The 27,593-nt window shown below is 46.2% G+C and overlaps 1 protein-coding gene across 1 annotated transcript; it reads left to right on the top strand.

Annotated features, from left to right (window-relative positions):
• The first annotated feature begins 1,117 nt into the window (after window positions 1-1,117).
• Window positions 1,118-26,402, top strand: LOC119967612 (60S ribosomal protein L11). The gene is made up of 6 exons (XM_038800375.1): window positions 1,118-1,258; window positions 6,071-6,221; window positions 6,315-6,421; window positions 7,987-8,118; window positions 23,884-23,994; window positions 24,111-26,402. Exons 1-6 carry the CDS (start codon window positions 1,253-1,255, stop codon window positions 24,138-24,140), a joined length of 537 nt encoding a protein of 178 aa, XP_038656303.1. The 5' UTR covers window positions 1,118-1,252; the 3' UTR covers window positions 24,141-26,402.
• The last annotated feature ends 1,191 nt before the right edge of the window (window positions 26,403-27,593 follow it).

Consider the following 27,593-nt stretch of genomic DNA (forward strand, 5'->3'; position numbering starts at 1 on the left):
ACAAGCATTCATTCCCTCCACCACCACTGTTCAGAGGCAGCAGTGTGTATGATCAACAAGCAGTATTGCAGGAACCCACCAAGGCTCCTTAGACAGCACCTTCCAAACCTACAACCGCTATCATCTAGAAGGACAAGGGCAGCAGACACATAGGAATGTCACCACCTGGAAGTTCCCTTCCTTCCATAGAATGCTACAGTGCAGGAGGCCATTTAGCCCATCGAGTCTGCACCAACCTTCCAAAATAACACTCTACCTAGGCCCACTATCCTGCCGTATTCGGGTAATCCCACATTTTGATCATGGCCAACCGACCTAACTGCACATTTTTGGACTGTGGGAGGTGCACCGAAGGAGACCCACAGAGACACAGGGAGAACGTGCAAACTCCATGCAGATCGTCACCCAAGGCCGGAATCGAACTCGGAGGCCTGGCACTGTGAGGCAGCAGTGCTAACCACTATGCTACTGTGCTACTCACCATCCTGGCTTGGAAATATATCACCATTCCTTCACTGCCACTGGGTCAAAACCCTGGAACTCCCTCCCTAACATCACTGTGGCTCTACCTATACCACAGGGAGTGCAGCGGTTCTAAAAGGTGGATGACCACCACCTTCTTAAGGGCAATTAGGGATGGCCAATAAATGCAGTGACGCCACATTCCATAAAAAAATAAGGAAAAAAAGTCAGCAAAACCAGCAGCAATATGACAAATAAACACAGAAATGCTGTAAAAACTCAGCAGGTCTGGCAGCATTTATGGCGAGTAATACAGAGTTAACATTTTGACTGCGCATGACTCTTCCTCAGAGAAGAATTAAGAATACTGGCTGGAAGAAATTCAAAGAAATAAAATGAACTGTGAAAGTTATATTTTGAGCTCCAGATAGCACATGAAGAAGTCAAATTTGTCAGAGGGACTGAGGCTACTAGGGAAAATAAACTTTGTGTGCCTCCCGCACATATAATCCCATCAGGCGTCTGCTCCCTCTTCTTCCAATGGCAAGTCACATTTTTGAGTGATCAGTTTTTGAGGAAATTGTTGCTCCGCATTTTCTAATTTTCAAAGTTTTTCACTAAACATGCGGAATAAATGATGAGTGCTGAGGAGGAATGCAATTTTCAGGCGTTGGAAAGGTGGCGCTAAGCGGTAAACGGTGAGCAGCAGGAACCTCTTGCTTCATCTCCAGGCTGCTTGCGGCCCTGAGTATGTCCTGATTTGAAGTGTTGCCTTGTCTCCTCCACCAACATGGCGGTAAGCAAAAAGGGGAGAGGTTTAAAGACAAATCTATTTGCTTTATGACTCACCGGGGATCCCGGTTTGAGGCAAAAAACAAACAACCATTGCTGCCACAGTTTTATTTCTAATTGGAGATGAAAGCCGCACAGCCAGAAGCTTGTGGAGGCCAAGTGAGGCTGCAGATAACACGCACGATGCTGAGACGCCAGTTTTTGGATTTTTATTTGTGTGTCCTTTCCTAAACTTGTCAGCTTCAAGCTCCCTGCTTTTTAAATTCGGAATGACAGTTTATATTTTGATACGAGGAAGATATAACTAAGTGCATCTTTGCGTTTTTTGCGTTAACGTATGTGATGCTTTACCACGTTAAAGGTGCTAGATAAATGCAAGTTGCTGCAGGACTGGATAAGAAGTTGCCTTAAAGGTTAAAATGAGGAAGTGGAACGCCTCCTTAGTTCAGTGCCAGACCTTGGAAGGTTGTTGGGTGGAATACTGCAGAGTTTTAGGTGTGAACCTCTGTCTAATCTACATGCAAATGACTTATGTTAGAAACAGTAGCATGATTAGAGGATACTAAAACAAGGGAATAGTCCTTACACAGGATATACAGCACAGAAACAGGTCATTTGGCCCATCCAGTCCATATGCTGGTGCTTATGCTCCAGTCGTGCCTCCTCCCATTTTACTAAATTGGCCGTCATTAACAACTATTCATTCCCTTCTCCCTTAAATGATTGCCAAGCTTCCCCTTAAATGTATCAATACTATTTGCTTTAAACACTCGCCATGATACAAGTTCCACATTCTCACTGCTCTTGGGGTAAACAAGTTTCTTCTGAATTAGATTTCTTGGTGACTATCTTCTATTGATGGCCACGAGCAATGCTCCACCCTACAAGAAAGGACAGAAACCCTGCAGTGCAAAATGAGGCCACTCAGCCCATTGAGTGTGCACTGACCTCCCGAAAGTGCACTCCACCCAAGCTCACTCTCCCGCCCTACCCCTGTAAATTGATCATGGCTAATCCATCCAAGCTGTACTTCTTTGGAAACCAAGGGGCAATTTAGCATAGCCAGTCCACTTAACCATTGTCTCTGTACTCTGTCAAAACCTTTCATAATGCAACTTTTAGTGAATGGGCGTATTTGTTTTTTTTAAATCCCTTTGTTCCTCTACTACACCTAGACTTGCACCTTCCAAGTAAGTGACCTCCCTATTCTTCCTACCAAAATATGTTACCTCACATTTATCTGTGTTGAACTTCATTTGCCAATTGTTTGTCTGTTCTGCAAGTTTACCAGTGTCCTCCTGTATTTTGTTGTGATCCTCCTCTGTATTGACTTCCCTCACCCCCAATTTGATGTCACCTGTTTTTATTAAATTGAATTTTTAAAATTTGGATCAGAGAGCAGATTTTATTTTCTTGAATCTAAACTGACGCATTTATAGAAAATGACTCAATTTTTGGCCATTTTGTTCCCAACTGCTACATAAGGTGCAGGCCACAAAAGGAGTGACTTTATATTTTAATATAGTTGCACACTGCATAAAGATGTTACCCAAAGATGTGCAGGTTAGGTGGATTGGCCACGCTAAATTGCCCCTTAATTGGAAAATATATATATAATTGGATACTCTAAATTTATATTAAAAAATATAGTTCTTTGGTTCAGAAAGAAGTGTGTAAGCTTGGTGGGGAAAATTTGAGGTGTATTAGATAATACAGGAGGTAACCGTAGTTTTAGTTCAAAGGAATTTAGAAGGACCTGAGGACATATATTTAAATGATTGTTTCATTTATAATCAACTTTTGAATTTCTTGCTTCAATGTTGATGTTTAGTAGCAGAGATATTAAGGACACTTAAAAAAAAAATAAAGTTAGAGTACCCAATCATGTTTTTCCAATTAGGGGCAATTTAACATGGCCAATCCACCTACCTTGCACATCTTTGGGTTGTGGGGGGTGAAACCCACGCAGACACGGGGAGAATGTGCAAACTCCATACAGATAGTGACCCAGGGGCGGGATTCGAACCCGGGTCCTCAGCTCCCCAATCCCAGTGCTAACCACTGCGCCACATGCCCCCCAGGACACTTTATGATTGAGTGCAAAAGGTATCTGGTTTGATGGCTGAACAGTTACCTCTTGTTCATCAGGATTTGGAATATAGTTCCTGTTTTAGTGCTGCTGCATCAAAACCCTATTGAGCTTTGGAGTTTTGAGTCTGAAGCTGAAATCCTGTTTTATCGGAATTGGAAGTTGTCTTCACACAGCAGTGATTGGTAATGCTTAAAATAACTTCAATTTCTGTAAAAGCTCAAATTCAATGTATCAGTATAGCTAGCTCATTTCTAGCACCTTCTGGTAAGCTGGGGGTTTAACATTGAAGAAAGTTTACAACTTGAAATTATGTGGTTTGGGTTGTCAAAAATCAGCGAAAGTACTTTCTATCCATTTCCAGTTGACCACAGATATTTAAAATAATCATTGTGGGAGAAGTGCGATGATTGTAGGATTTTTAATCTGAAGCCTTCAGTAGCATTTAGAAGTATAATCCTTTTTCAAATATTTACTTCAATTGATTGAAATTGCTGTTACAGATCATTATTAAAGTAACATAAAGTCGCCATAGTCCCAGATTACCACAGGCTGCTTTCCCTTTTGAGGGGGGAGAGCTGACTGGCGACACGGGGAGCACAGCGGTTAGCACTGTTGCTTCACAATGCCAGGGACCCGGGTTCGATTCCCGGCTTGGGTCACTGTCTGTGCACAGTCTGCACATTCTCCATGTGTGTCCGGATGCTCCGGTTTCTCCCACAAGCCCTGAAAGACGTGCTTATTAGGTGAATTGGACATTCTGAATTCTCCCTCAGTGTACCGAACAGGCGCCGGAATGTGGCGACTAATAATAATAATCACTTATTGTCATAAGTAGGCTTCAATGAAGTTACTGTGAAAAGCCCTTAGTCACCACATTCCGGCGCCTGTTCGGGGAGGCCGGTATGGGAATTGAACCCGTGCTGCTGGCCTTATTCTGCATTACAAGCCAGCTATTTAGCCCACTGTGCTAAACCACCCCATAGGGGTAACTTCACAGTAACTTCATTGCAGTATTAATGTAAGCCTACTTGTGACAATAATAAAGATTATTATTATTTAACCTGAGGATCACCACACCTCGGGTGAGGGGGAAAGTTGCGAAGGCAAGGCCTTCGTGAATAACCTCAGCCGGTGCGAGAATTGAACACATGCCGTTGGCCTCGCTCTACATCACAAACCAGCTGTCCAGCCAACCTAGCTCAACTGATCCCCAGATCATTATTACAATGCCAACAAAAGGGTGTGTAATAAATTTGGAATCCGAGTGCGAGGCATGGAATTATGGCTACTGATGTTCCTAATCGAGGCTGATTCCTTGATTTTGACAGATTGCTAAATTGTGGAACGACAAGATAACATTTACAAATTGTACTGCGAGTTCAAGTGAATGTAGGAAGGAAATCTCGTACATCTACTGTAATGCTTACTGAAATCCCAGTGGCAACACTATTATAACTGCTTTTGTGAGAGAGGTACAGGAGGAAAATTGTCTGGCAGGTGATAACATTTGAGGAGGGAAGGTGGAGAGAAAAATAAGTCATCATGTTCACAATAGTCAGCTCTAAACTTCTGTCACAACCAGATGAGGAGTAGAATGGCTCCTCTCATTTCCTGTTCCAACTGTGAATGCAACGGACTTTTGAAAATGATATGTTTGCCAATTAAGTGAGTGTTTGATTGTTTCCATGCTATGACTGTCAACGACACTTACAAACAGGTTTCCTTGTAGGTTTCTAAAATAAAAGACAGGAGTATTTATTGTACTTAACACCCAATCTAAATAAAATAATGAAACAGTCTGACTTTCACGCACCCATACACTCGAGGGTTCCCTCAAACACACACACACACACACACACACACGTAATTTACAAAGTGGGCCAATAGATCAAGCATTTTTAAAAGTCTAATAAAGGTAAGTGACATATGGATCTTGTAGGTTGATGACTTGGCTAGTTTCACGCTAGACTCGATAGATCCTCAGGATTTGGCATTGTGAAAGTTCAAATATATCGACAGATCTGTTCTTCTGGAGACAACATCTGCTGGATTAGTTCTTGTAAACCCACCCTGCCTGCAGTGAATAGATGATCAGAACAGCAGGCAGGGCTGAAACCTGCAGGCTGGGTTGGGTGAAAGAGCACTCCACTCAGGGGTCCTGCTTCTTCAACATTTCTTCTACACCAGTTCTGTGACCTGGACAAAAAGGCATTTCTTAAATCAAAGAGGGTTAGTGGGCTCATCACATGATCTATTACCAATTGCCCAGTTACCCAAATATAGTCTCAGCAAGCTGATTCCGGTTACATGGTTTAGACTTGATTGGAAGAGATCCTTTCTCAGCCAGAGTCCATTGGCTAAAAGGATTGCATCGAATGCTTGGTCTACATCCAGTTGAGTACACAAGCGATTGTCTGGATGTTTTGTGAATGGGGCAGGAGATGGTACATTCACACTCCTCCGAGGTGATTATTTCTATGTTTTTTTTCTGGACAGGCTGACTCCAATGTAATGGCTTTGGTATTGGTACGGTAACAGTGATGCAAATGTTTGGTCATCTTAGCAGCTGTTGGTTAAATGCTGCTGTTTGCTTCTTTTAAAACACCACCAGTGGTTTTCAGCCCAATAAAGGATTAGCCATTTTTTGATGTAAAGCATGGTCCAATAATGTCTCATAAAGTCAGCAAAATGTATCTTGGTTTCTAAGGTAATCCCTTATTTTAGGACCAGGGTGAGAAGAAGGAGAATCCTATGCGTGAACTCCGCATCAGAAAGCTCTGTATGAATATATGTGTCGGTGAAAGTGGTGATCGGCTTACTCGAGCTGCCAAAGTGCTTGAGCAGCTCACTGGCCAAACCCCTGTCTTCTCCAAAGGTGAGTTTGGACACACGACTTGAAGTTTGATAAAACTTCACTCAAATGCTTTTGAATTTGTTGCATTGTTAAATAGTGTATGTTCTCCATCAGCTCGCTACACTGTGAGATCTTTTGGTATCAGGAGAAATGAAAAGATTGCTGTTCACTGCACAGTCCGTGGTGCCAAAGCTGAGGAGATCCTGGAGAAAGGCCTTAAAGTACGTTAGACTGCTTTATTTTGCAGTAGTTTGTAGAAGTAATAAGCCTTTCCCTTTCAGTTTTGTATGGGTGAACCTTTTTTTTTTAAAAGGTGCTTTTGTCCTTCTGTTTTACACTGCCTTTGGTTGCATTTTTAATATGCAGTTTGAAAAAATGAAATGGGGGCGATGGTGGTGGTGGGCAGCAAGCTGGCTGGGGAAATTGTTCAATGCACAAATCAAAACTAATGCTTCAGTGCTGTGCTGAGAGTGCGCCTGGTACTCCATTCAGAGGTGCTATCTTTGGATGAGTGTTAAACCGAGGTTTCACCTGTATCCGCAGGTGGACATAAAAGATCCCATGGTGCTATTTCAAAGCAGAGGAGGGGAGTGTGTTGCCCTGGTTAATATTTATTCTTAAACCAACATCAAGAAAACATCATCTGGTCCTGATCACGGTGTAGTTCGTGTAGCTTTTTGTGCACAAATTGGCTGCTGTTTTTCCCCACATTACAACAGTGACTACATTTCAAAAGCACCTCATTGGTTGAGAAGCATTTTGAGACACTCTTGTTGTGAAAGGCTCTAGAAATGCAAATCGTTTGGGGGTGTATAAATAGATATAGATATAGAACAGTACAGCACAGAACAGGCCCTTCGGCCCTCGATGTTGTGCCGAGCAATGATCACCCTACTTAAACCCACGTAACCCGTAACCCAACAATCCCCCCATTAACCTTACACTACGGGCAATTTTTTAGCATGGCCAATCCACCTAACCCGCACATCTTTGGACTGTGGGAGGAAACCGGAGCACCCGGAGGAAACCCACGCACACACAGGGAGGACGTGAATGCTGCTGTAATTCCACTATCCAGTCATTATGGAAACTGGCAACGGTCACCTGTATGGGGAAAATGCTTCATTCCTGTAAGTTTAACACGCAAGCAAAATACCTACCACAGATACTATAATCTGAAATAAAAATGCTGGAAGTACTCAGTAGGTCAGGCAGCAATTATGGAGAAAGGAACAGAGTTGGTTCATCAGGTCAATGACCTGTCACTGGAACCATTTTTAATTGTTCCTTAATTCTTAAATCCTTTAAAGTTGATCCTCTGGGAAAGTTCTGACCTCAGTGAAGTTGGCAGAAATCATTTGAGTTGAAACCTTGAGTGCGATTTCCATGGCCCAGAATGTCATTTAAAAAAAATAAATTTAGAGTATCCAATTCTTTATTTCCAATTAAGGGACAATTTAGCATGGTCAATTCACCTACCCTGCACATCTTTTTGGGTTGTCGGGGTGAGACCCACACAGACATGGGGAGAATGAGCAAACTCCACACGGACAGTGACCCAGGGCCGGGATCGAACCCGGGTCCTCAGCGCCGTGAAGCACCAGTGCGAATCACTATGTCACCATGCTGCCCAACTAGATTTGCTTTTACAACGTAAGGAAAATTTTAAGTGGACGTTTCTTAGAGCTGACCTTGTTTTTGATTATTGAGCATCTGTTGTGAAATTGAGGCAGTGAATAAAGCTCTTTTTTTTTAAATGGTTTTGTTTTATTCCTTTCATCTACAGGTTCGTGAATATGAGCTGAGGAAAAACAACTTCTCAGATACTGGCAACTTTGGTTTTGGTATTCAGGAGCACATTGATTTGGGCATTAAGTATGATCCAAGCATTGGTATCTATGGTTTGGACTTCTATGTGGTAAGTTCTATCTATTACATGGTTGCTTTGTGGGATTAAAAGAGTTGGGTGAATATGCATTTAAATATACTTTCTGCATGTGTTGATCCCAGACTGAAACTTCTGGGTCTGAGTTCCAAGAAAGAATCACATTGGGCTCAAAACATTAACTCAGCTTCTCTTTCTACCAATGCTGCCTGACCTGCTGACGTTTTCCAACACTTTCTGTTTCGATTTCAGATTTACAGCGTCTGCAGTACTTTGCTTTAACAAAACCTTCAGTTCCCAGTTCACAAAGTCCTGCTGTGTATAACATAAGGTGACTGTGATAAAAATCAACAAAAATAAATCTGACATTTAAAAAAATATATATATTTCCAGTAGCTGCCATTCTGCACTAATGTAACAGTTCAGCTAACCCATCCTACCTACTTCTCTCGGTGTTTGAGTACTAGATTAAGATGTGCACAAGCCCTATCTAGTGAAGAAGCTAAATAAATTTTAATTGATCTCAACCCCCTGTATAATTTTTGGCCACCGATGCTCATCCTCTAATTTTACAAATGACAAAATGCAGTGCAGGTTCTGTGTATGAGCGCCGATTCTGAAATGAAATAATTATCCTGGCCATTGTGCTTGGGTGGCGTATTAGTGTATTGAGTTTGTAGCATGGCTCAGGCTTCAAAACTAGAATTCCTTTACACCATTCTAAGGCAGTATTTCTTTTCTGAATTTGATGACTCATGATATGTGACTCTTCCAGCACTGACCAACGTCTGTTTTATTACCACAGCCCATTCTTCCTGTTTCACTCCGGTCTGAGTGGTTGCAGGCTTTTGATGGTGACATGTCGTCAGATCCAATTCATATTCTCACAGAATGTGCATTTTCTGGGGTAGGCACAAGATAATGATAGGAAGCAGGAGCATTGTTTTTTTAAATAAAAAAAATTCCCCCACTCTTCCCTGTAACAGGAGTGTAGTATAGTGTACTCCCTGTTTCTGTCTTTAACTAACTCAGCACCAACAAAGGATTCCTTCTGGACCAGCTCCCCTGCTGCTAATTGTTGTAACTTCAGTTGAAAAGTGTGAAGATGTCTTGGGAGAACAGGATGTGTTTGATTGTGATGCCTCTGATCATTATTCCTTGCTGTCTTTTTAGTCACACAAGAAGAATGAATACGTGGACTTGGGAATGGGGTGGGGAGAATATGTGATGGGCAAGTAATACTGAAAATGAAATGAAATGAAAAATGAAAATCGCTTATTGTCACAAGTAGGCTTCAAATGAAGTTACTGTGAAAAGCCCCTAGTCACCACATTCCGGCGCCTGTTCGGGGAGGCTGGTACGGGAATTGAACCGTGCTGCTGGCCTGCCTTAGTCTACTTTCAAAGCCAGCGATTTAGCCCTGTGCTAAACCAGCCCCTAGGAAGAACCTGGTAATGCTGATTACCATAAGCGTGGCAACTACTGATAATGCATGTTAAAAGATTCTCTTCACAGAATTGGTACTGCGCAAAAGGAGGCCATTTTGTCCATCATGTCTGCACCAGCTCTTCAAACAAGCTTCAAATGACTTAGCACCATTCTCCTGCCTTTTCCCCGTACCCTTGCACATTAAATAATTATCTGAATAGAAATAATGACCTCTTGAATGTCACGATTGAATCTTCCTCCACTACACTTCCAGGCCGTGCACTCTAGACTCAAACCACTTACATTTTTTTTTCGCGTCATGTTTGCTTCTTTTTCAAATTGATTAAAATCTGTGTCCTCTCGTTCTTGATCGTTTTACAATCAAGAACAGTTTCTCCCAATCTACTGTGTCCAGCCTGATGATTTTGAACACCTATATCAAATCTCCTCTTAGCCTCCTTCGCTCCAAGGAGAACAGTCCCAACCTCTTCAATCTGTCCTCATAACTGAACTTTCTCATTCTTGTAAACCTCTTCTGCACTCTCTCCAATGTGTTCACATCCTTCCTACAGTGTGCCACACAGAACTGTACACAACATTCCAGCTGAGGTCCAACAATTAGTGTCTTATACAAGTTCAGCATTATCTCCTTGCTCTTGCACTCTATACCCCTAATAATAAAGCCCAAGATACTATGTGCTTTATTAACTGCTCGCTCCACATGTCCTGCTCCCTTCAATGGTCAATGCACATATACACCAAGGTCCCTCTGTTCCTGCACCCCCTTAAGAATTGTACCCTGTATTTTATATTGTCTGTCCAGGTTCTTCCTATCAAATCAATCCTATCATCTCCCACAATTGCACTTTCAACTTCATCTGCCACCTATCTGCCCACTACACGAGCTTGTCTGTGTCCTTTTGAAGTTCTGCACTGTCCTCCACAAAGTTTACAATGCTTCCATATTTCATTAAGAAGTCTTACAACACCAGGTTAAAGTCCAACAGGTTTGTTTCAAACACGAGCTTTCGGAGCACGGCTCCTTCTTCAGGTGAATGGAAAGGCTTGTTCCAGAAATGTTTATATAGACACAGTCAGAGATGCCCCGGAATGCGAGCACCTGCAGGCAATCAAATCATCAAAGATGCAGAGAGAGAGGTAACTCCAGGTTAAAGAGGTGTGAATTGTCCCAAGCCAGTTCAGTCGGTAGGCCTCTGCAAGTCCAGGCTTGTTGGTGGGGGCCGAATGTAATGCGACATGAATCCCAGATCCCGGTTGAGTCCGCATTCATGCGTGCGGAACTTAGCTATAAGTTTTTGCTCAGCAATTTTGCGTTGTCGCGTCTCCTGAAGGCCTCCTTGTAGAATGCTGACCCGGAGATCAGAGGCTGAATGTCCTTGACTGCTGAAGTGTTCCCCAACTGGAAGGGAACAGTCCTGCCTGTTGATAGTCGCACGATGCCCGTTTATTCGTTGTCGCAGTGTCTGCATGGTCTCGCCAATGTACCACGCTTCGGGACATCCTTTCCTGCAGCGTATGAGGTAGACTACATTGGTCGAGTCGCACGAGTATGCGCCGCGTACCTGGTGGGTGGTGTTTCCACGTGTAATGGTGGTGTCCATGTCGATGATCTGGCATGTCTTGCAGAGATTACCCTGGCAGGGTTTTGTGGTGTTGTGGTTGCTGACCACCAACAAGCCTGGACTTGCAGAGGCCTACCGACTGAACTGGCTTGGGACAATTCACACCTCTTTAACCTGGAGTTACCTCTCTCTCTGCATCTTTGATGATTTGATTGCCTGCAGGTGCTCGCATTCCGGGGCATCTCTGACTGTGTCTATATAAACATTTCTGGAACAAGCCTTTCCATTCACCTGAAGAAGGAGCCGTGCTCCAAAAGCTCGTGTTTGAAACAAACCTGTTGGACTTTAACCTGGTGTTGTAAGACTTCTTACTGTGCTCACCCCAGTCCAACGCCGGCATCTCCACATCATGGCATCCATATTTCATGTCATCCGCAAACTTTGAAATTGTCCCCTGCACACCAAGATCTAGATCATTAACATATATCATGAAAAGCAAGGGTCCAATACTGACCCCTGGGGAACTCCACTACAAACCTTCCTTCATTCAATATTCAATGACCATTACTCTGTTTCCTATTACTCAACCAATTCCACTTTGCTACTGTCCCTTTTATTCCATGAGCTATAACTTTTCTCACAAGTCTGTCGTGTGGCATTGTATCAAACTTTTGAAAGTCCATTTACACCACATCAACAGCATTACCCTCATCGACCTTTCTGTTACCTCTTCAAAAAAGCTTGTTAGTTAAACACAATTTCCCCTTTCGAAATCCATGCTGGCTCTTCAAATCAGCCCACATTTTTCCTAATTGCTGCTAATTATCCCAAATAATTGTTTCCAGAAGCTTCCCCATCACTGATGTTAAATTGACTGGTCTGTAATTGTGGGGGTTATCTTATCTTTGCAACCTTTTATTCACCCCCTGAACTCGCAGGTCTTCTGACACTCCAAAGATCGCTATCTCTGGACTCGGCACCACCCGTGTGTTAAGCACCTTGGACATTCCCCTTGCGAACTCTTGCCAGAACTCTCTGAACTCCGGGCATGCCCAAAACATGTGGACATGGTTTGCTGGGCTGCACTTGCACCTTCTACACCTGTCTTCTACCCCAAAAATCTTGCTCATTCTCGCTGCCGTCATGTGTGCCAGATGGACCATTTTAAATTGAATTAGACTGAGCCTGGCACATGATGAGGAGGAATTAACCCTGCCCAGGACCTCTGCCCACAGACCTGCTTCCAACTCCTCACCTAGCTCCTCCTCCCACTTGCCCGTGAGCTCCTCCACCAGGGTTTCATCCACCTCCTGTAGTTCCTCCTAGATGTCCGACACCTTCCCCTCCCCCACCCAGGTGCCGGAGACCACCCTGTCCTGTATCCTCAGTGGCGGCAGCGTCGGAAAGGCCACTGCCTGTTTGTTCAGGAAGGCTCGTACTTGCAGATATTTAAAGGTGTTTCCTGGCGGCAGATTAAATTTGTCCTCTAGCGCCTTCAAACTGGGAAAGCTTCCGTCTATGAACAGATCTCCCATCCATCTGATGCCTGCCCTCTGCCAGCTCTGAAACCCATCATCCATCCTACCTGGGACAAACCTGTGGTTGTTACATATCGGGGTCCAGACCGACGCTCCCTCCACCTTCTTGTACCTCCTCCACTGTCCCCAGATCCGCAGTGTCACCACCACCACCGGACTTGTGGAGTAACGGGTCGGCGAGAACGGCAAAGGAACCGTTCTCAAAGCTCCCAGGCTCCCAGACTAGTACCGTTACATGTCGCTGCCTCCAGCTGCTCCCACGCCGCCCCCCCCCCCCCCCCCCCCCCCCCCAACCCATTGGCCACTTCCTAATCATAGCTATATTGGCCGCCCAGTAGTAGTTGCGAAAGTTCGGCAGCGCCAACCCAACCCAACCCCCCCCCCCCCCCCCCCCCCCCCCCCCCCGACTGCGCTCCAACGGCGATCTCCTTACTCGCAGGGTCTTATTCTCCCACACAAAGCCCAAAATGATCTTACTCACCCGCTTAAAAAAGGCCTTGGGGATGAAGATGGGGAGGCACTTAAAGACAAACAAAAATCTGGGGAGGACAGTCATTTTTACAGTCTGCATCCTCCCTGCCAGTGACAGCAGGAGCATGTCCCACCTTTTAAAGTCCCCTTCCATTTGCTCCACCAACCGGGTCAGGTTGAGCCTGTGCAGGGCATCCCATTTCCTGGCCTCCTGTATACCCAGGTAACAACATCTTTTCTCCACTATCCTGAGCGGCAGCTCTTTCAGTCTCTCCTCCTCCCCCTTGGCTTGGATCACAAACAACTCGCTCTTTCCCATGTTCAGTTTGTACCCTGAAAAACTACCAATATCCTTCCGGAAATGCAGAACCTCCCCCATCCCTTCCACAGGGTCCGAAATGTACAGGAGCAAATCATGCGCGTATAGCGAGACCCGATGTTCCACTCCCCCCCCACCCCCCGAACCAGTCCCCGCCAGTTCCTCGAGGCTCTCAGCGCCATAGCTAGCGGTTCTATAGCTAGGGCAAATAGTAACGGGGAGAGGAGACACCCCTACCTCATTCCCCGGTGAGGGTTGAAGTACCCCGACCTCAGCCGGTTTGTACCTACACTTGCTACAGGCGCCTGGTACAGCAATTTCACCCAGCCAATAAAGCCCTCACCAAACCTGAACCTCCCCAGCGTTTCCCACAGGTACTCCCACTCCACCTGGTCAAAGGCTTTCTCTGCGTCCATCGCTGTTACCACCTCCGCCTCCCCTCCCTCTGAAGGCATCATAATATTCAAAAGTCTCCGGACATTGGTATTGAGTTGTCTGCCTTTAACTTTAAAAAAAAAAAATTTTTATTCAAACTTTTCACGTTATAAATAACAGAAGGGAAAAATAGACCCTGCCCCCCACCGCCCCTTTACACAAATAATAATACAACAAGAACAAAAGTGCATAAATAAACAAATAAACGTTAACCAGTAAACAATAGTAAATCCCCAACCAAACACGAACATCCCCCCCGGGTTGCTGCTGCTGCTGACCATCTCCTAACGCTCCACCAGGAAGTCTAGGAACGGCTGCCACCGCCTGAAGAACCCTTGCACAGATCCCCTTAAGGCAAATTTCACCCTCTCCAATTTAATAAACCCTGCCATGTCATTAATCCAGGATTCCACGCTGGGGGCATCGCATCCTACCACTGAAGCAGAATCCTACGCCGGGCTACAAGGGACGCAAAGGCCAGAATACCGGCCTCTTTCGCCTCCCGCACTCCCGGCTCATCTGACACCCCAAATATTGCGAGCCCTCAGCCTGGCTTAACCCTGGAATTCACTACGCTTGACACTGTCCTTGCAACGCCCCTCCAGAACTCCTCCAACGCTGGGCATGCCCAGAACATGTGGGTGTGGTTTGCTGGACTCCCCGAACACCTCACACATCTGTTCTCACTCTCAAAGAACCGGCTCAGCCTTGTCCCGGTCATGTGCAGCACCTTAAATTTTATCAGGCTGAGCCTCGCGGAAGAGGAGGAAGAACTTACCCAACCCAGGGCATCTGCCCATGTACCCTCGTCGATCTCCTCCCCTAGCTCCTCCTCCCACTTACCTTTCAGCTCCTCCGCTGAAGTCTCCTCCTCCTCCTGCATCACCTGATAAATTGCCGAGATCCTCCCCTCTCCAACCCACACCCCCGACAGCACTCTATCCTGGACCCTGCGCGCCGGCAGCAGCGGGAACTCCACCACCTGACGCCTAACGAACGGCCTTACCTGCATATACCTGAAGGCATTTCCAAGGGGGAGCCCGAATTTCTCCTCCAGCTCCCCAAGGCTCGCAAACTTCCCGTCAATGAACAGGTCTCCCATCCTCCTAATACCCGCCCTGTACCAGCTCCGGAACCCCCCATCCATTTTCCCCGGGACAAACCGATGGTTCTCCCGTATCGGGGACCACACCGAAGCCCCCACCTCCCCCTGTGGCGTCTCCATTGCCCCCAGATTTTGAGGGTCGCCGCCACCACCGGGCTCGTAGTCTACCTCGTCGGAGGGAGCGGCAGCGGTGCCGTCACCAGCGCCCCCAGGCTCGTGCCCACACAGGACGCCATCTCTAACCTCTTCCATGCCGCTGCCTCCCCCATCATTACCCACTTGCATACCATCGGCACGTTGGCAGCCCAATAATACCCACAGAGGTTAGGCAACGTCAGCCCCCGCCCAATCCCTGCTCTGCTCCAGAAACACCCTTCTCACCCTCGGGGTCTTCTTCGCCCATACAAACCCCATAAAGCTCCTGCTGACCCTCTTAAAGAAGGCCTTAGGGATCAGGATGGGGAGGCACTGAAACAAAAACAAAAACCTCGGCAGCACCATTATTTTAACCAACTGCACCCTACCCACCAGGGAGAGCGGCAGCATATCCCACCATCTGAACTGCTCCTTCATTTGCTCCACCAGCCTCATTAAGTTGAGCTTATGTAGGGCCCCCCCAGCTCCTAGCCACCTGGACTCCTAGGTAACTAAAACTCCTTTCTGCCCTTTTTAGCAGAAGCTCACCAATCCCCCTCTCCTGGTCTCCCGGGTGCACCACGAACAGCTCACTCTTTCCCATGTTGAGCTTATACCCGGAGAAATACCCAAACTCCCTAAGGATTCTCATCACCTCCGGCATTCCCCCCACCGGATCCGCCACATACAATAGCAGAACATCCGCATACAACGATACCCGGCCCCCCCCCCACCCCCCCCCCGCACCAACCCCCTCCGGTTCCTAGACTCCCTCAAAGCCATGGCTAGGGGCTCCTCAACACCTCCCACAGGTACTCCCACTCCACCATATCAAAGGCCTTCTCCGCGTCCATAGCCGCCACTAACTCCGCCTCCCCCTCCACTGCCAGCATCATAATTACATTCAGGAGCCTACGTACGTTGGTATTCAACTGCCTCCCTTTCACAAAACCCGTCTGATCCTCGTGCCCCTCGAGAACACAGTCCTCGATCCTCATGGCCAATATCTTTGCTAGCAGCTTTGCATCCACATTAAGGAGTGAAATCAGCCTATGCGACCCACACTGTAAGGGGTCCTTGTCCCGCTTCAGAATGAGAGAAATCAGCGCCCTAGACATCGTCGGTGGCAGGACCTCTCCACCCCCCTTGCCTCGTTGAAAGTCCTTACCAGCAGCGGGCCCAACAGGTCCACGTACTTCCTATAGAATTCCACCGGGAACCCATCTGGCCCCAGTGCCTTCCGCGCCTGCATGCTCCCTAGTCCCTTGACCAGTTCATCCAACCCAACCGGCGCCCCCAGCCCCGCCCACCTGCCCCTCCTCTACCTTCGGGAACCTCAGCCAGTCCAGAAAGCGACCCCCCCCCCCCCCCCCCCCCCCCCCCCCCTCCGATGTGGGCTCCGACCGATGCAGTCCCTCGTAGAAGTCCCTGAAGACCCCATTAATACCCACCGCACTTCGAACCGTGCTCCCCCCTCCCTCCTCCGATCTCCCTCGCTGCCTCCCGCTTCCGAAGCTGGTGTGCCAGCATCCGGCTCGCCTTATCTCCGTATTCATACACCGCCCCTTGCACCTTCCTCCACTGCACCTCCGCCATCCTGGTGGTCAACAGGTCAAACTCGGCCTGGAGGCGGCGCTGCTTCTTAAGTAATCCCTCCTCAGGGCCTCTGAGTACCTCCTATCCACCCTTACCATCTCCCCCACTAGCCTCTCCCTCTCTCTCCTCTCCTTCCCCTCTTTGTGTGCCCTGATGGAGATCAGCTCTCCCCTGACCACCGTCTTCAGCGCCTCCCAGACCACCCCTACCTGCACCTCCCCGTTATCATTGGCCTCCAGGTACCTCTCTATACACCTCCGGACCCGCCCGCTCACCTCCTCATCTGCCAACAACCCCACCTCCAAGCGCCACAGCGGGCACTGGTCCCTCTCCTCCCCCAGCTCGAGGTCCATCCAGTGCGGGGCATGGCATGGTCAGAGATGGCTATCGGCAAGTACTCCGTGTCCTCCACCCTCGGAATCAGCGCCCTACTCATTACGAAAAAGTCAATCTGAGAGTAGACCTTATGAGCATGGGAGAAGAATGAGAATTCCCTGGCCCCCGGCCTCACAAACCTCCACGGATCCACTCCTCCCATCTGGTCCATAAACCCCCTCAGCACCTTGGCTGCCGCTGGCCTCCTGCCCGTCCTAGACCGATTCACTGCTGGATCCAACACCGTATTGAAGTCCCCCCCCCCCGTGCCGATTAGCCATAACCCTTCCTAGGCCAGCCACGTGCCCGCGCCCCCTGCACTTCCCGTTCCCCCCAGTGGGGGAACCTCCACCCCGACCTCCTCTACAGACTCCAGCTCCCCCTTGGCCATACCAGCAGCAACCCGGTGTTGTGTCTCCCCCCCCTGGTTGGGGATTGTACCTGGCCCGCTTCTTAGCCCCTCCGCGCTCCAATCCTGATAAATCCGGACCTCTGCTTTCTACCATCTGCTGCTCCGCTCTTTCTTGGCCCACCTTAAAACACATTCTCTGTCCGTGAACCAGTGGAACCGCACCGGCACCACCTGCGCCGGCTCGCTGGGCTTGGGCCTCCTCGCCAGCACTCGATGGGCCCCCTCCAGCTCCAGGGGCCCCTAGAAGGCCCCCGCGCCCATCAACATGTTCAACATGGTGACCACGTAGGCACCCACATCCGATCCTTCCAGCCCCTCTGGGAGACCCAGAATCCACAGGTTCTTTCTTCTGGACCGGTTCTCCATGTCCTCGAACTTCGCCTGCCATTTCTTATGGAGCCCCTCGTGCGCCTCCACCTTCAGCGACAGGCCCAAGATCTCGTCCTCATTCTCCGAGACCTTTTGCCGGACCTTCCGGATCGCCACCCCTTGGGCCGTCTGGGTCTCGAGCAGCTTGTCAATTGACGCCTTCATCGGCTCCAGCAGCCCTGCCTTCAGCTCCGTGAAGCAGCGCTGGAGAAACTCCTGCTGCTCCTGTGACCACTGCGCCCACGCTGCCTGGTCTCCACCCGCTGCCATCTTGGTCTTCCTCCCTCGCACCTTTCTCTGCTCCAATTCCACTTTTTTCACCGCTCCACTCCTGGTCCAATCCATGCGGTGCCGGGGAATATTGCTGTCCCCTTCCCACACTGGGAATCGTCGAAAAAGTACAGTTGGGGGCCCAAAAAGAGCCCAAAAGACCGTTTCTAGCGGGAGCTGCCGAGCGTGCGATTTAGCTCTGCATAGCCGCAACCGGAAACCCGTCTGCCTTTAACAAACCCAGTGTGGTCTTCCTCGATCACCCCTGGGACGCAATCCTCAGTTCTTGTGGCCAGAATCTTAGCTAGCAATTTGGCATCCACATTTAAAAGCGAAATCGGCCTGTATGACCCGCAATGTGGCAGTCTACACATATAATCCTCCAGTCTTATTTACTGTTCTCCATGCATTCACATATATACACAGTAATCCTGATTTAGACTTCATTACTTCTCCCTTGCTCCAATTCCACCTATTAACTTACTATTATCTATACTAGTGCTATCTGTCTCTCCCAGTATTTTGTGCATCCTGGTATTCCTCCCCAACATTCTCACTTGGTTCCCACATCCCTACTGAGTTAGTTTAAAGCTTTCCCAACAGCACTAGCAAAACTCCCCGTAAGGAACTCAGTCCAGCTCTGCCAGGTGAAACCTGGCCAGCTTGTACAGGTGCTATCTGCCCCAGAGCCAGTCCCAGAAATCTAAAGCCCGCCCTCTTGCACCATCTTTCCAGCCACACATGTATCTGAATAGCCTCTTAATTCTGAAGTCACTTGCACATGGTACTGGGAATAATCCAGAGATTATTACATCTGAAGTCTTGCTTATAATTTTTTACCTAGCCCCTGAATTCTGATTGCAGGACCACATCCTCCTTCCTCCCTAAGTCATTGGTACCAGTGTGGACCATAACCTCAGATGTTCATCCTTCCCCTGATGACATCCTTGACCTGGCACCAGGGAAGCAACGTACTTGGAGTTGCGTGTTTGGCCACAGAAACGCTTGTCTTTCCCCTAACTAACAAATTCCCTATCACTATTGAAGTTACTTTCTTCTTCCGCCCTTCTGTACAGCCAAGCCATCTGTGAAACCGCAAGCTTTGCTCTGACTGCACCCATCTGAGGATCCAGCATCCTCCGCTGTTTCCAAACCACAAAACTTATTTGTGAATGGAACCCCAGTGAACTCCTGCACTGCCTGCCTGGTTTTCTTGGACTGCCTGCGATTGTCGATTTCCCCTCTGTCACCAGGCGCCTAGGTTGTGTTGTGACCACGTCTCTGAACGTGCTATTCATGTAGTTCCCAGCCTCATAGATATGCCACAGTGACTCCAGCAACCCCTCAAGCCCTGAGCACCGGTTTCTCCAGCTGGCAGCACTTCCTGCACATATGGTCGCCTGGGATACCAGTAGCGTCCATGACTTCCCACATATTACAAGATACCCACTCGACTGAGCTGCCATGTCTGAACTTCAATTATGTTAACCTTATTTTCCTCTGGATTACCCTGACTTTCCTTTATTCCTGGCACTTCTCACTTAAATCCAAGTGTAGCTGCTTCTTGAAAAATAATATGCTTTTCTAATTTACAGCAATTTAAAGACAATCCCTAACAGAAGTTTCTTCACAACCAATGAACGTACTGTCTTCCTGTGATGTCACTTTGTTTATCACTCTCCTTTTTTTTAATAGATTTAGAGTACCCAATTAATTTTTTCCAATTAAGGGACAATTTAGCGTGGCCAATCCACCTGCTCTGTACATCTTTGGGTTGTGGGGGCGAAACCTTCGCAAACACGGGGAGAATGTGCAAACTCCACACAGACAGTGACCCAGAGGAGGATCGAACCTCGGACCTCGGCGCCGTGAGGCAGCAATGCTAACCACTGCACAACCGTGCTGCCCGTTTATCACTCTCCTTTTGCACTCAGTTCTGAGTAGCTGAATTGTTCACTGCCTATCGATTGCCAGGTAAGTGGAACGTGGCTGCTCCATTCTGGAGCCACAGACTAGACTGAATTGGATTTGCTGTCTCTGGACCCTCTTTTCACTCTCTCTTCTAGGTGGTGGTTGCTTCCTCCGTGTCCTCTTTTCACCTTCCCTTCTAGGTGGTGGTTACTTCCCTGGGTCCTCTTTTCACCCGCTCTATGTTGGTGGTTACTTCTCTCGTATTACTGGATTAATTAAGCACTCGTCGGATTTGATAAACATAAAAAGTAGGAGGATTAGGCCACTTGGCCCTCCAAGCCTGCAACGCCATTCATTATGATCATGGCTGATCATCCAACTGAGTAACCTGTTCCTGCTCTTCTCTTCTCTTCCCCCCCCCCCCCCCCCCCCCCTATCCTTTAATACCTCTAGCCCCAAGAACTATATCTAACTCCTTTTTGAAAACATACAATGTTTTGGCCATCGGAGGCCATTTGATCCCACACACCTGTTCCTGTGCTAGCTCGGCAATGCTAGCTCGTCAACTAGAACTATCTACTCTAATTACATTTCATTCGCCTTTTTATTCTGTTTTATGTTTCTTCAAAATGTTATGCAGTTTTAAAAAAAAAATAATAGTCTCTCTTTCTTGGTAATCACTCCATAGTCAAATAACACTTGGTGGTAGGAAATATGTTCTTCAAACAGAACTGATTCTATCTTTTCCATTTCCTTCCTGTAAATTATGTTTTTACATGCTCTCAGCTAATAAAGATCTATGTAACTGTGCTGCTAAACCTCACTTCTTCCCTCCAAAATGACCACTCCACCAACTGTTCTGTCCTCCTGAAATGTTCTGCATCATTTGATCTATATTGTAGAAACCAGCATGGTAATTCATTTGAGATAAATTTTGTGTGAGAATCATCAATTATAAACTTTCTGGTGGTTGTAATTATCTCCTTAATTAATAGACCACACATCATCATTTTACCACCTATGTTGAAATTTTTATAAATTGGAATATTTAATTCCCTTTTCCTTGGGTGCATTTGTGGGGACAGAAAATAAATCAGGAGATAGTAAAGACCTGTAAAAAAGGCATAATACAATAATCATGGGGGATGTCAAGATGCAGGTGAATTGGGAAAATCACGTTGGTAAGTGAACCCCAAAAGGAATTTGTGGAATGTCTAAGAGATGTTTTTTTGGAGCAGCTTGTGACAGAGCCTACTAGGGAACAGGCAATTCTGGATTTGGTGATGTGTAATGAGGCAGACTTGATTCGGGAACTTAAGGTGAAGGAACCCTTCGGGAGCAGTGACCACAATATGATAGAATTTACCCTGCAGTTTGAGAGGGAGAAGCTGCAATCGGATGTAACGGTATTACAATTAAATAAGGGTACAGAGACATGAGGGAGGAGCTGGCCAGAGTTAACTGGAAAAGGAGCCTAGCAGGGAAGACAGTAGAACAGCAATGGCAGGAGTTTTTGGGGGTTATTTGGGAAGCACAACAGAAATTCATCCCAAGGAGGAAGAAACATGCTAAGGGGAGGACAAGGCATCCATGGCTGACGAGGGAAGTCAAGGACAGCATAAAAGCTGAAGAAAAAACATACAAAGTGGCGAGGATTAGTGGGAAGCCAGAGGTTTGGGAAGCTTTTAAAAGCGAGCAGAGGACAGCTAAAAAAGCAATAAGGGGGGAGAAGATGAAATATAAGCCAGCTAGTAATATAAAGGAAGATAGGAAGAATTTTTTTCAATATATAAAAGGTAAGAGAGAGGCAAAAATAGACATTGGACCACTGGAAATGTGGCTGGAGAAGTAATAATAATAGGAAACAAAGCAATGGCAGATGAACTGAGTCAGTCTTCACGGTGGAAGATACCAGTGGGATGCCAGAGCTCCAGGGGGCAGATGTGAGTGCAGTGACCATTACTAAGGAGAAGGTTCTGGGGGAACTGAAAGGTCTGAAGGTAGATAAAGCACCTGGACCGGATGGACTACACCCCAGGGTTCTAAAAGAGATAGCTCAGGAGATTGTGAAGGCATTAGTGATGATGTTTCAGGAATCACTGGAGGCAGGAAGGGTCCCAGAGGACCGGAAAGTGGCTAATGTAACACCCCTGTTTAAGGGAGGCAGAAGACAGGAAATTATAGGCCGGTTAGCCTGACTTCGGTCATTGGTAAGATTTTAAAATCCATTATTAAAGATGTGATCGCGGAGTACTTGGAAATGCATGATAAAATAGGACTGAGTCAGCACGGCTCCGTCAAGGGGAGGTCATGTCTGACAAATCTGTTGGAGTTCTTTGAGAAAGTAACAAGGAAGTTAGACAAAGGAGAACCAATGGACGTGATTTATTTAGATTTCCAGAAGGCTTTTGACAAGGTGCCACATAGGAGACTGTTAAATAAGTTAAAAACCCATGGTGTTAAGGGTAAGATCCTGGCATGGATAGAGAATTGGCTGACTGGCAGAAGGCAGAGAGTGGGGATAAAGGGATCTTTTTCAGGATGGCAGCCAGTGACTAGTGGTGTGCCTCGGGTCGGTGCTGAGATTGCAACTTTTCACAATATACATTAATGATCTGGGGGAAGGAACTGAAGGCACTGTTGCTAAGTTTACAGATGATACAAAGATCTGTAGAGGGGCAGGTCGTATTGAGGAAGCAGGCGGGCTGCAGAAGGACATGGACAGGCTAGGAGAGTGGGCAAAGAAGTGGCAGATAGAATACAATGTGGAAAAGTGAGGTTATGCACTTTGGAAGGAGAAATGGAGGCATAGACTATTTTCTAAATGGGGAGATGCTTTGGAAATCAGAAACACAAGGCACTCGGGAGTCCTTGTTCATGATTCTCTTAAGGTTAATGTGCAGGTTCAGTCAGCAGTTAGGAAAGCAAATGCAATGTTAGCATTCATGTCAAGAGGGCTAGAATACAAGACCAGGGATGTACTTCTGAGGCTATATAAGGCTCTGGTCAGATCCCATTTGGAGTATTGTGAGCAGTTTTGGGCCCCGTATCTAAGGAAGGATGTGCTGGCTTTGGAAAGGGTCCAGAGGAGGTTCACAAGAATCATCCCTGGAATGAAGAGCTGGTTGTATGAGGAACGGTTGAGCCCTCTGGGTCTGTACTCATTGGAGTTTAGAAGGATGAGGGGAGGGGAAATCTTATTGAAACTCACAGGATACTACGTGGCCTGGATAGAGTGGACGTGGAGAGGATGTTTCCACTTGTAGGAAATACTAGAAGCAGAGGACACAATCTCAGACTAAAGGGACGATCCTTTAAAACAGAGATGAGGAGGAATTTCGTCAGCCAGAGGGTGGTGAATCTGTGGAACATTTGCAGTAAAAGGCTTTGGAGGCCAAATCATTGAGTGTCTTAAAGACAGAGACAGATAGGTTCTTGATTAATAAGGGGATCAGGGCTTATGGGGAGAAGGCAGGAGAATGGGGATGAGAAAAATATCAGCCATGATTGAATGGCAGAGCAGACTCGATGGGCCAAGTGGCCTAATTCTGCTCCTGTGTCTTTTGGTCTTATTTTCCCTCCCACCCCTCCCCACCAACTTTTGAACTAATTTTCCCCTTTAGTATCTGTCTCCATATCCTTGCACCTCCCTTGCCTCGCTGGCTTAAATCCTCCCTCATTTACCATCTGAAGATGTTGATGTTGGTTCAGTTTAAGTAAAGCCTGACCCATTTGTAGTTTCCTCCAGCAGCTAGAAATTTGAAACTTTTGTATTGGAGATTAAAGACTTTCTCTTTACCCTCCCCCCTGCTTTTGATCTGTCTCCTTTCCTCCTCTCTTCAATTTTCTAGGTTCTGGGAAGACCAGGCTTCAGCATTACTGACAAAAAGCGTAAACGCGGTCGCATTGGAGCGAAACACAGGATCAACAAGGAGGAGGCCATGCGTTGGTTCCAACAGAAGGTACCTTTGCTTTCATAGTGTCACCCGGTGATCTGAATGTCTTTTAAATATAGAAACCTGAAATTTGTTTCAAGACATTTCACTTTCTAATGATTTGCTTCTCTTTATTTTTGCAGTACGATGGTGTCATTCTTCCAGGAAAATAAAAATGTTTTGTAACTATCAGTAATAAAAGAATCTGATCCATAACACTACTCTGTTTTAGTCTCGTGATAGTTACCTCATCATTGTAAATTGGATCAAGGCAGAAAGACAACTGTCAATTGTACTTTTGTTTTGTTACAAAATATACTTTGTTCCTAAAATATCTGAACGAACATTACAAATATTTCAAAATTGTACTGCTGGCTTACACCACATTCTGACTCTATTGAATTGTCGTTTGACAGTTAGTTGTGTCCACTGATGAGTTTACCACATTTTAATGAATGCCAGCTGTTTCCTGATGTTGCTATTTAATGTGTACTCCACCTATCTGTAATTCTAGAATCTTGATGCCATGAATGAAACAAGAGCTAATTGGTGTGAATCACTCCATTTTAGACCCATTTTTGCTCAAAAGCCCTAAAACATTGCAATTCATTAAAAAAAAATTGCCTTTTCTGTTTTGTGTGATTAGCAATATTTCAGCCAAATGCTGATTCCTCGGATGTAGGCTTGAACACCAGATAAAACCTTCCCGTTGTGCATTCCCAATACCGTTTCACCCACCAGGAAAACAAAATCTTGGGCTTTGCATATTGATTTTCCTGCTTGTGCTTTTGTTGTGGAAAGCTGTGTTCATGATCAGGAAAGTTTTGTCAACTGGCAATTCTGCAGCGAAAAGCATTGTCGATGTGGAGTCCTGTCTTCTATCTAATGACTCCAGTTGTAGTGTTCCACTCTGAATGCTGTCTCAATTGAGGATATGATGACGAGCCGCATTCAAAAATGAAGAGAACTAAATTAAGGAAGGAGAAAAATACCACGGAAAAGGAAAAAATAAAGCTGGTGGATCTCAATGATGCAGACTCCCTTGTCAGCCATGTGTTTGGATTGAGAATCTCCACTCCATTGATGAGTTTCCGAGAAGGGAAGTGGCTGGTTTCTATATGGCATGAAGAACATGCATCAGAACATTATCTCTGTCCAGACAGTCTGCACTCTTGATGTCAAGCTGCATTTTACCTCCTGTTCTACTAGGTTCCTGAGCTGCTGGAACTGGTGCTACAGGACCAGATTTTAATATTTCTTGTGTCTGTGTCTTTTATTTGGTTTACTTATGTCTCCTTTTGTTTTATTATCATTTTTAACTATGACTTGGGGCGCTATTGAACGGCCTCATCACGTCCGCGCCCAACTCAGTGACGCAACAAGGCCATTTAATCTCGTGCTAGTCAGATCAGCTCGTGAGATCCAGATGGACAGATTTAAATGAGTCATTAAGCTCACTTAAATATTTTGGCACCCGATTCACCCAAGACCTGGGAACGAACATCCGCTCCTGGGAGACCTCACCCTGGCACTATTTAGCAATGGTCCATAATTGCACCTGGGGAGGCTCTCCCAGTCCTTTGGAAACCCCTCGGTGGTCACGGACAGGGTGGCACCTTAACACCATCCTGGCACTGCCAGGGTGGCTGTGCCAGGATGCCCAGGTGACACTGCCAAGGGTTGGGGGCCAAGGAAGGCCAATCCCATGAAAGGGGCCTCCTAAAGGAGAGGGGGTTAGTGAAGGGGTGCCCAAAGGGAGGGATAGGGAGGCCTGAAAAAGGAAGCCCTCAGCAATCCCATGGTGCTCTCGGGGTGGGGTAATGCCCATGTGTGCAGGGGGTGACATTACCTGTGGGTGGGGGTCCCCCAAGCTCTGTTAGAGATCGGGGCACCCTTTCAAAATGCTGACCCAATCTCGGAGGAGCTAGTCTCACTGGTGAATTCGGCTCCCCGTTGCTGACCAAATCCCTAAGTGCGGGCTTGACTGGAGAGAAACTCCCCAAGGCCCAAAAAAATGACTACATGTTGATAAGTACCAGTGTGGATCTCAACCAAAAAGCTGGCGAGAAACACCCTGGTAAACTGGCTCAAAATGACACTTAGAAATTTGTTGGTTAAAACGTGCCCCTGGTTCCACTTGAGCAGTCTAGTATTTTGAAATGTTTTCCATTTTCTGATTTTAAAAAGGATATGTATCCGTATTTTTTCCAGTTTTGACGAAGGGTCCACAACCAAAATGTTAATTATGCCATTCTGTCCCTGACCTACTGTTTACATAACTATTCTGACTCATTTTTGCATCTACAATTTCAGAGAATTAAGTAGAATGCTTCCATTTCAATGTGTTGGCTACTTTAGGGTTATTTAATTACATTGTGTAAAACCCTAATGATTGTAAGATAGCGAGACAATAAATGCACCATATTAATGAAAAACGCAATAAATGCACTATATTTACTATTTATATATTTTTATTCACACATAAATAGTAATTCAAATCTTATGACAGTGATTATACATGGAACCTGGCACATTTCATAAGACAAATGCAATTTTCTTTTAAATCAAACAGCCCTTTTTGTTACTTCCTGTATCCTTCAAAATATTTTTTAGCTTTAGCTGCCAGCCTGTCTACTTACAAGGAGTGGGTAATAACTCATCTGTGTGTGTGTGTCTCTCTCTGCCAGGAGTGTTCAAATAAATACAAATTCCATTTAACCTTGTTGGAGAATTCCTGCAGGGGGAATCCTAGGAATTTCTTTCTCACCATTTTTATCCTGTTCTGTTGTATAGAAACCTTGATTCTAATGTTATTTGAATTCTAAAATTGAGAAATCAGTTCTACTTTGATCAGGGTTTCGCCATGTTATTTTGTGGGTAGCACGGTGGCACTACTGCCTCACCACGCCGAGGACACGGGTTCAATCCCAGCCCCGGATCACTGTCCGTGTGGAGTTTGCACATTCTCCCTTTGTCTGCGTGGGTCTCCCCCCCGATAACCCAAAGATGTGCAGGGTAGGTGGATTGGTCACGCTAAATTGCCCCTTAATTGGGGATAAAATAATTGGGTATTCTAAATTTATTTTTAAAAAGCCACATTATTGTGTTTATTGTCCCATATTAGTTATCTCACGTCTGGGTACAATAACATTAAATGCCTCTTGTCTCCTGTGCGCTTTTGGTAGGAATGGTAAATTGCAAATCTAATATTGCATTAGAACTAGTACGTTTAACAGCAGTTTGAAGCCCTGTGGCTGAGAATAGTCATTTATTCCGTATTCAAAATTGCTAGTTCACAGCAGTATTTTTTTTGTTGACTCTATACCATTCAGTTCGCTTCTGATCAAAGTTGGGATAAGTGCTTTTGTTTTTTTTAATTTGAATGATCGTCTGCATATTTTATCCTGCTCTTGACTGCTGCCTAAAGGTTAGAGCAAAGAATGGTTCTCAGTGCTGAGCTGAGTTTTTCAACTGAATGTCATAGGCTGGTGATTTAAAAAAAGGAGTACTTTCTGACATTCTTCGCCATCACCTTCTATCATGTCCTCACCCCCCACGTATAGCCTTTCTCCAGTTTAATTCCAGAGAAATTTATGTTTTCTGGGCACTTTCCAGGTTATAAATTT

The sequence above is a fragment of the Scyliorhinus canicula genome, chromosome 1, assembly GCF_902713615.1.
Source record: "Scyliorhinus canicula chromosome 1, sScyCan1.1, whole genome shotgun sequence".
In the NCBI taxonomy this organism is placed as follows: domain Eukaryota; kingdom Metazoa; phylum Chordata; class Chondrichthyes; order Carcharhiniformes; family Scyliorhinidae; genus Scyliorhinus; species Scyliorhinus canicula.

Bases quoted from the DNA above. Each gene is read 5' to 3' on its own strand.
- LOC119967612 (XM_038800375.1), top strand. The intron at 6,422-7,986 runs GTACGTTAGACT...TTTCATCTACAG, and splicing joins TCCTGGAGAAAGGCCTTAAA to GTTCGTGAATATGAGCTGAG. The intron at 23,995-24,110 runs GTACCTTTGCTT...TTATTTTTGCAG, and splicing joins TGCGTTGGTTCCAACAGAAG to TACGATGGTGTCATTCTTCC.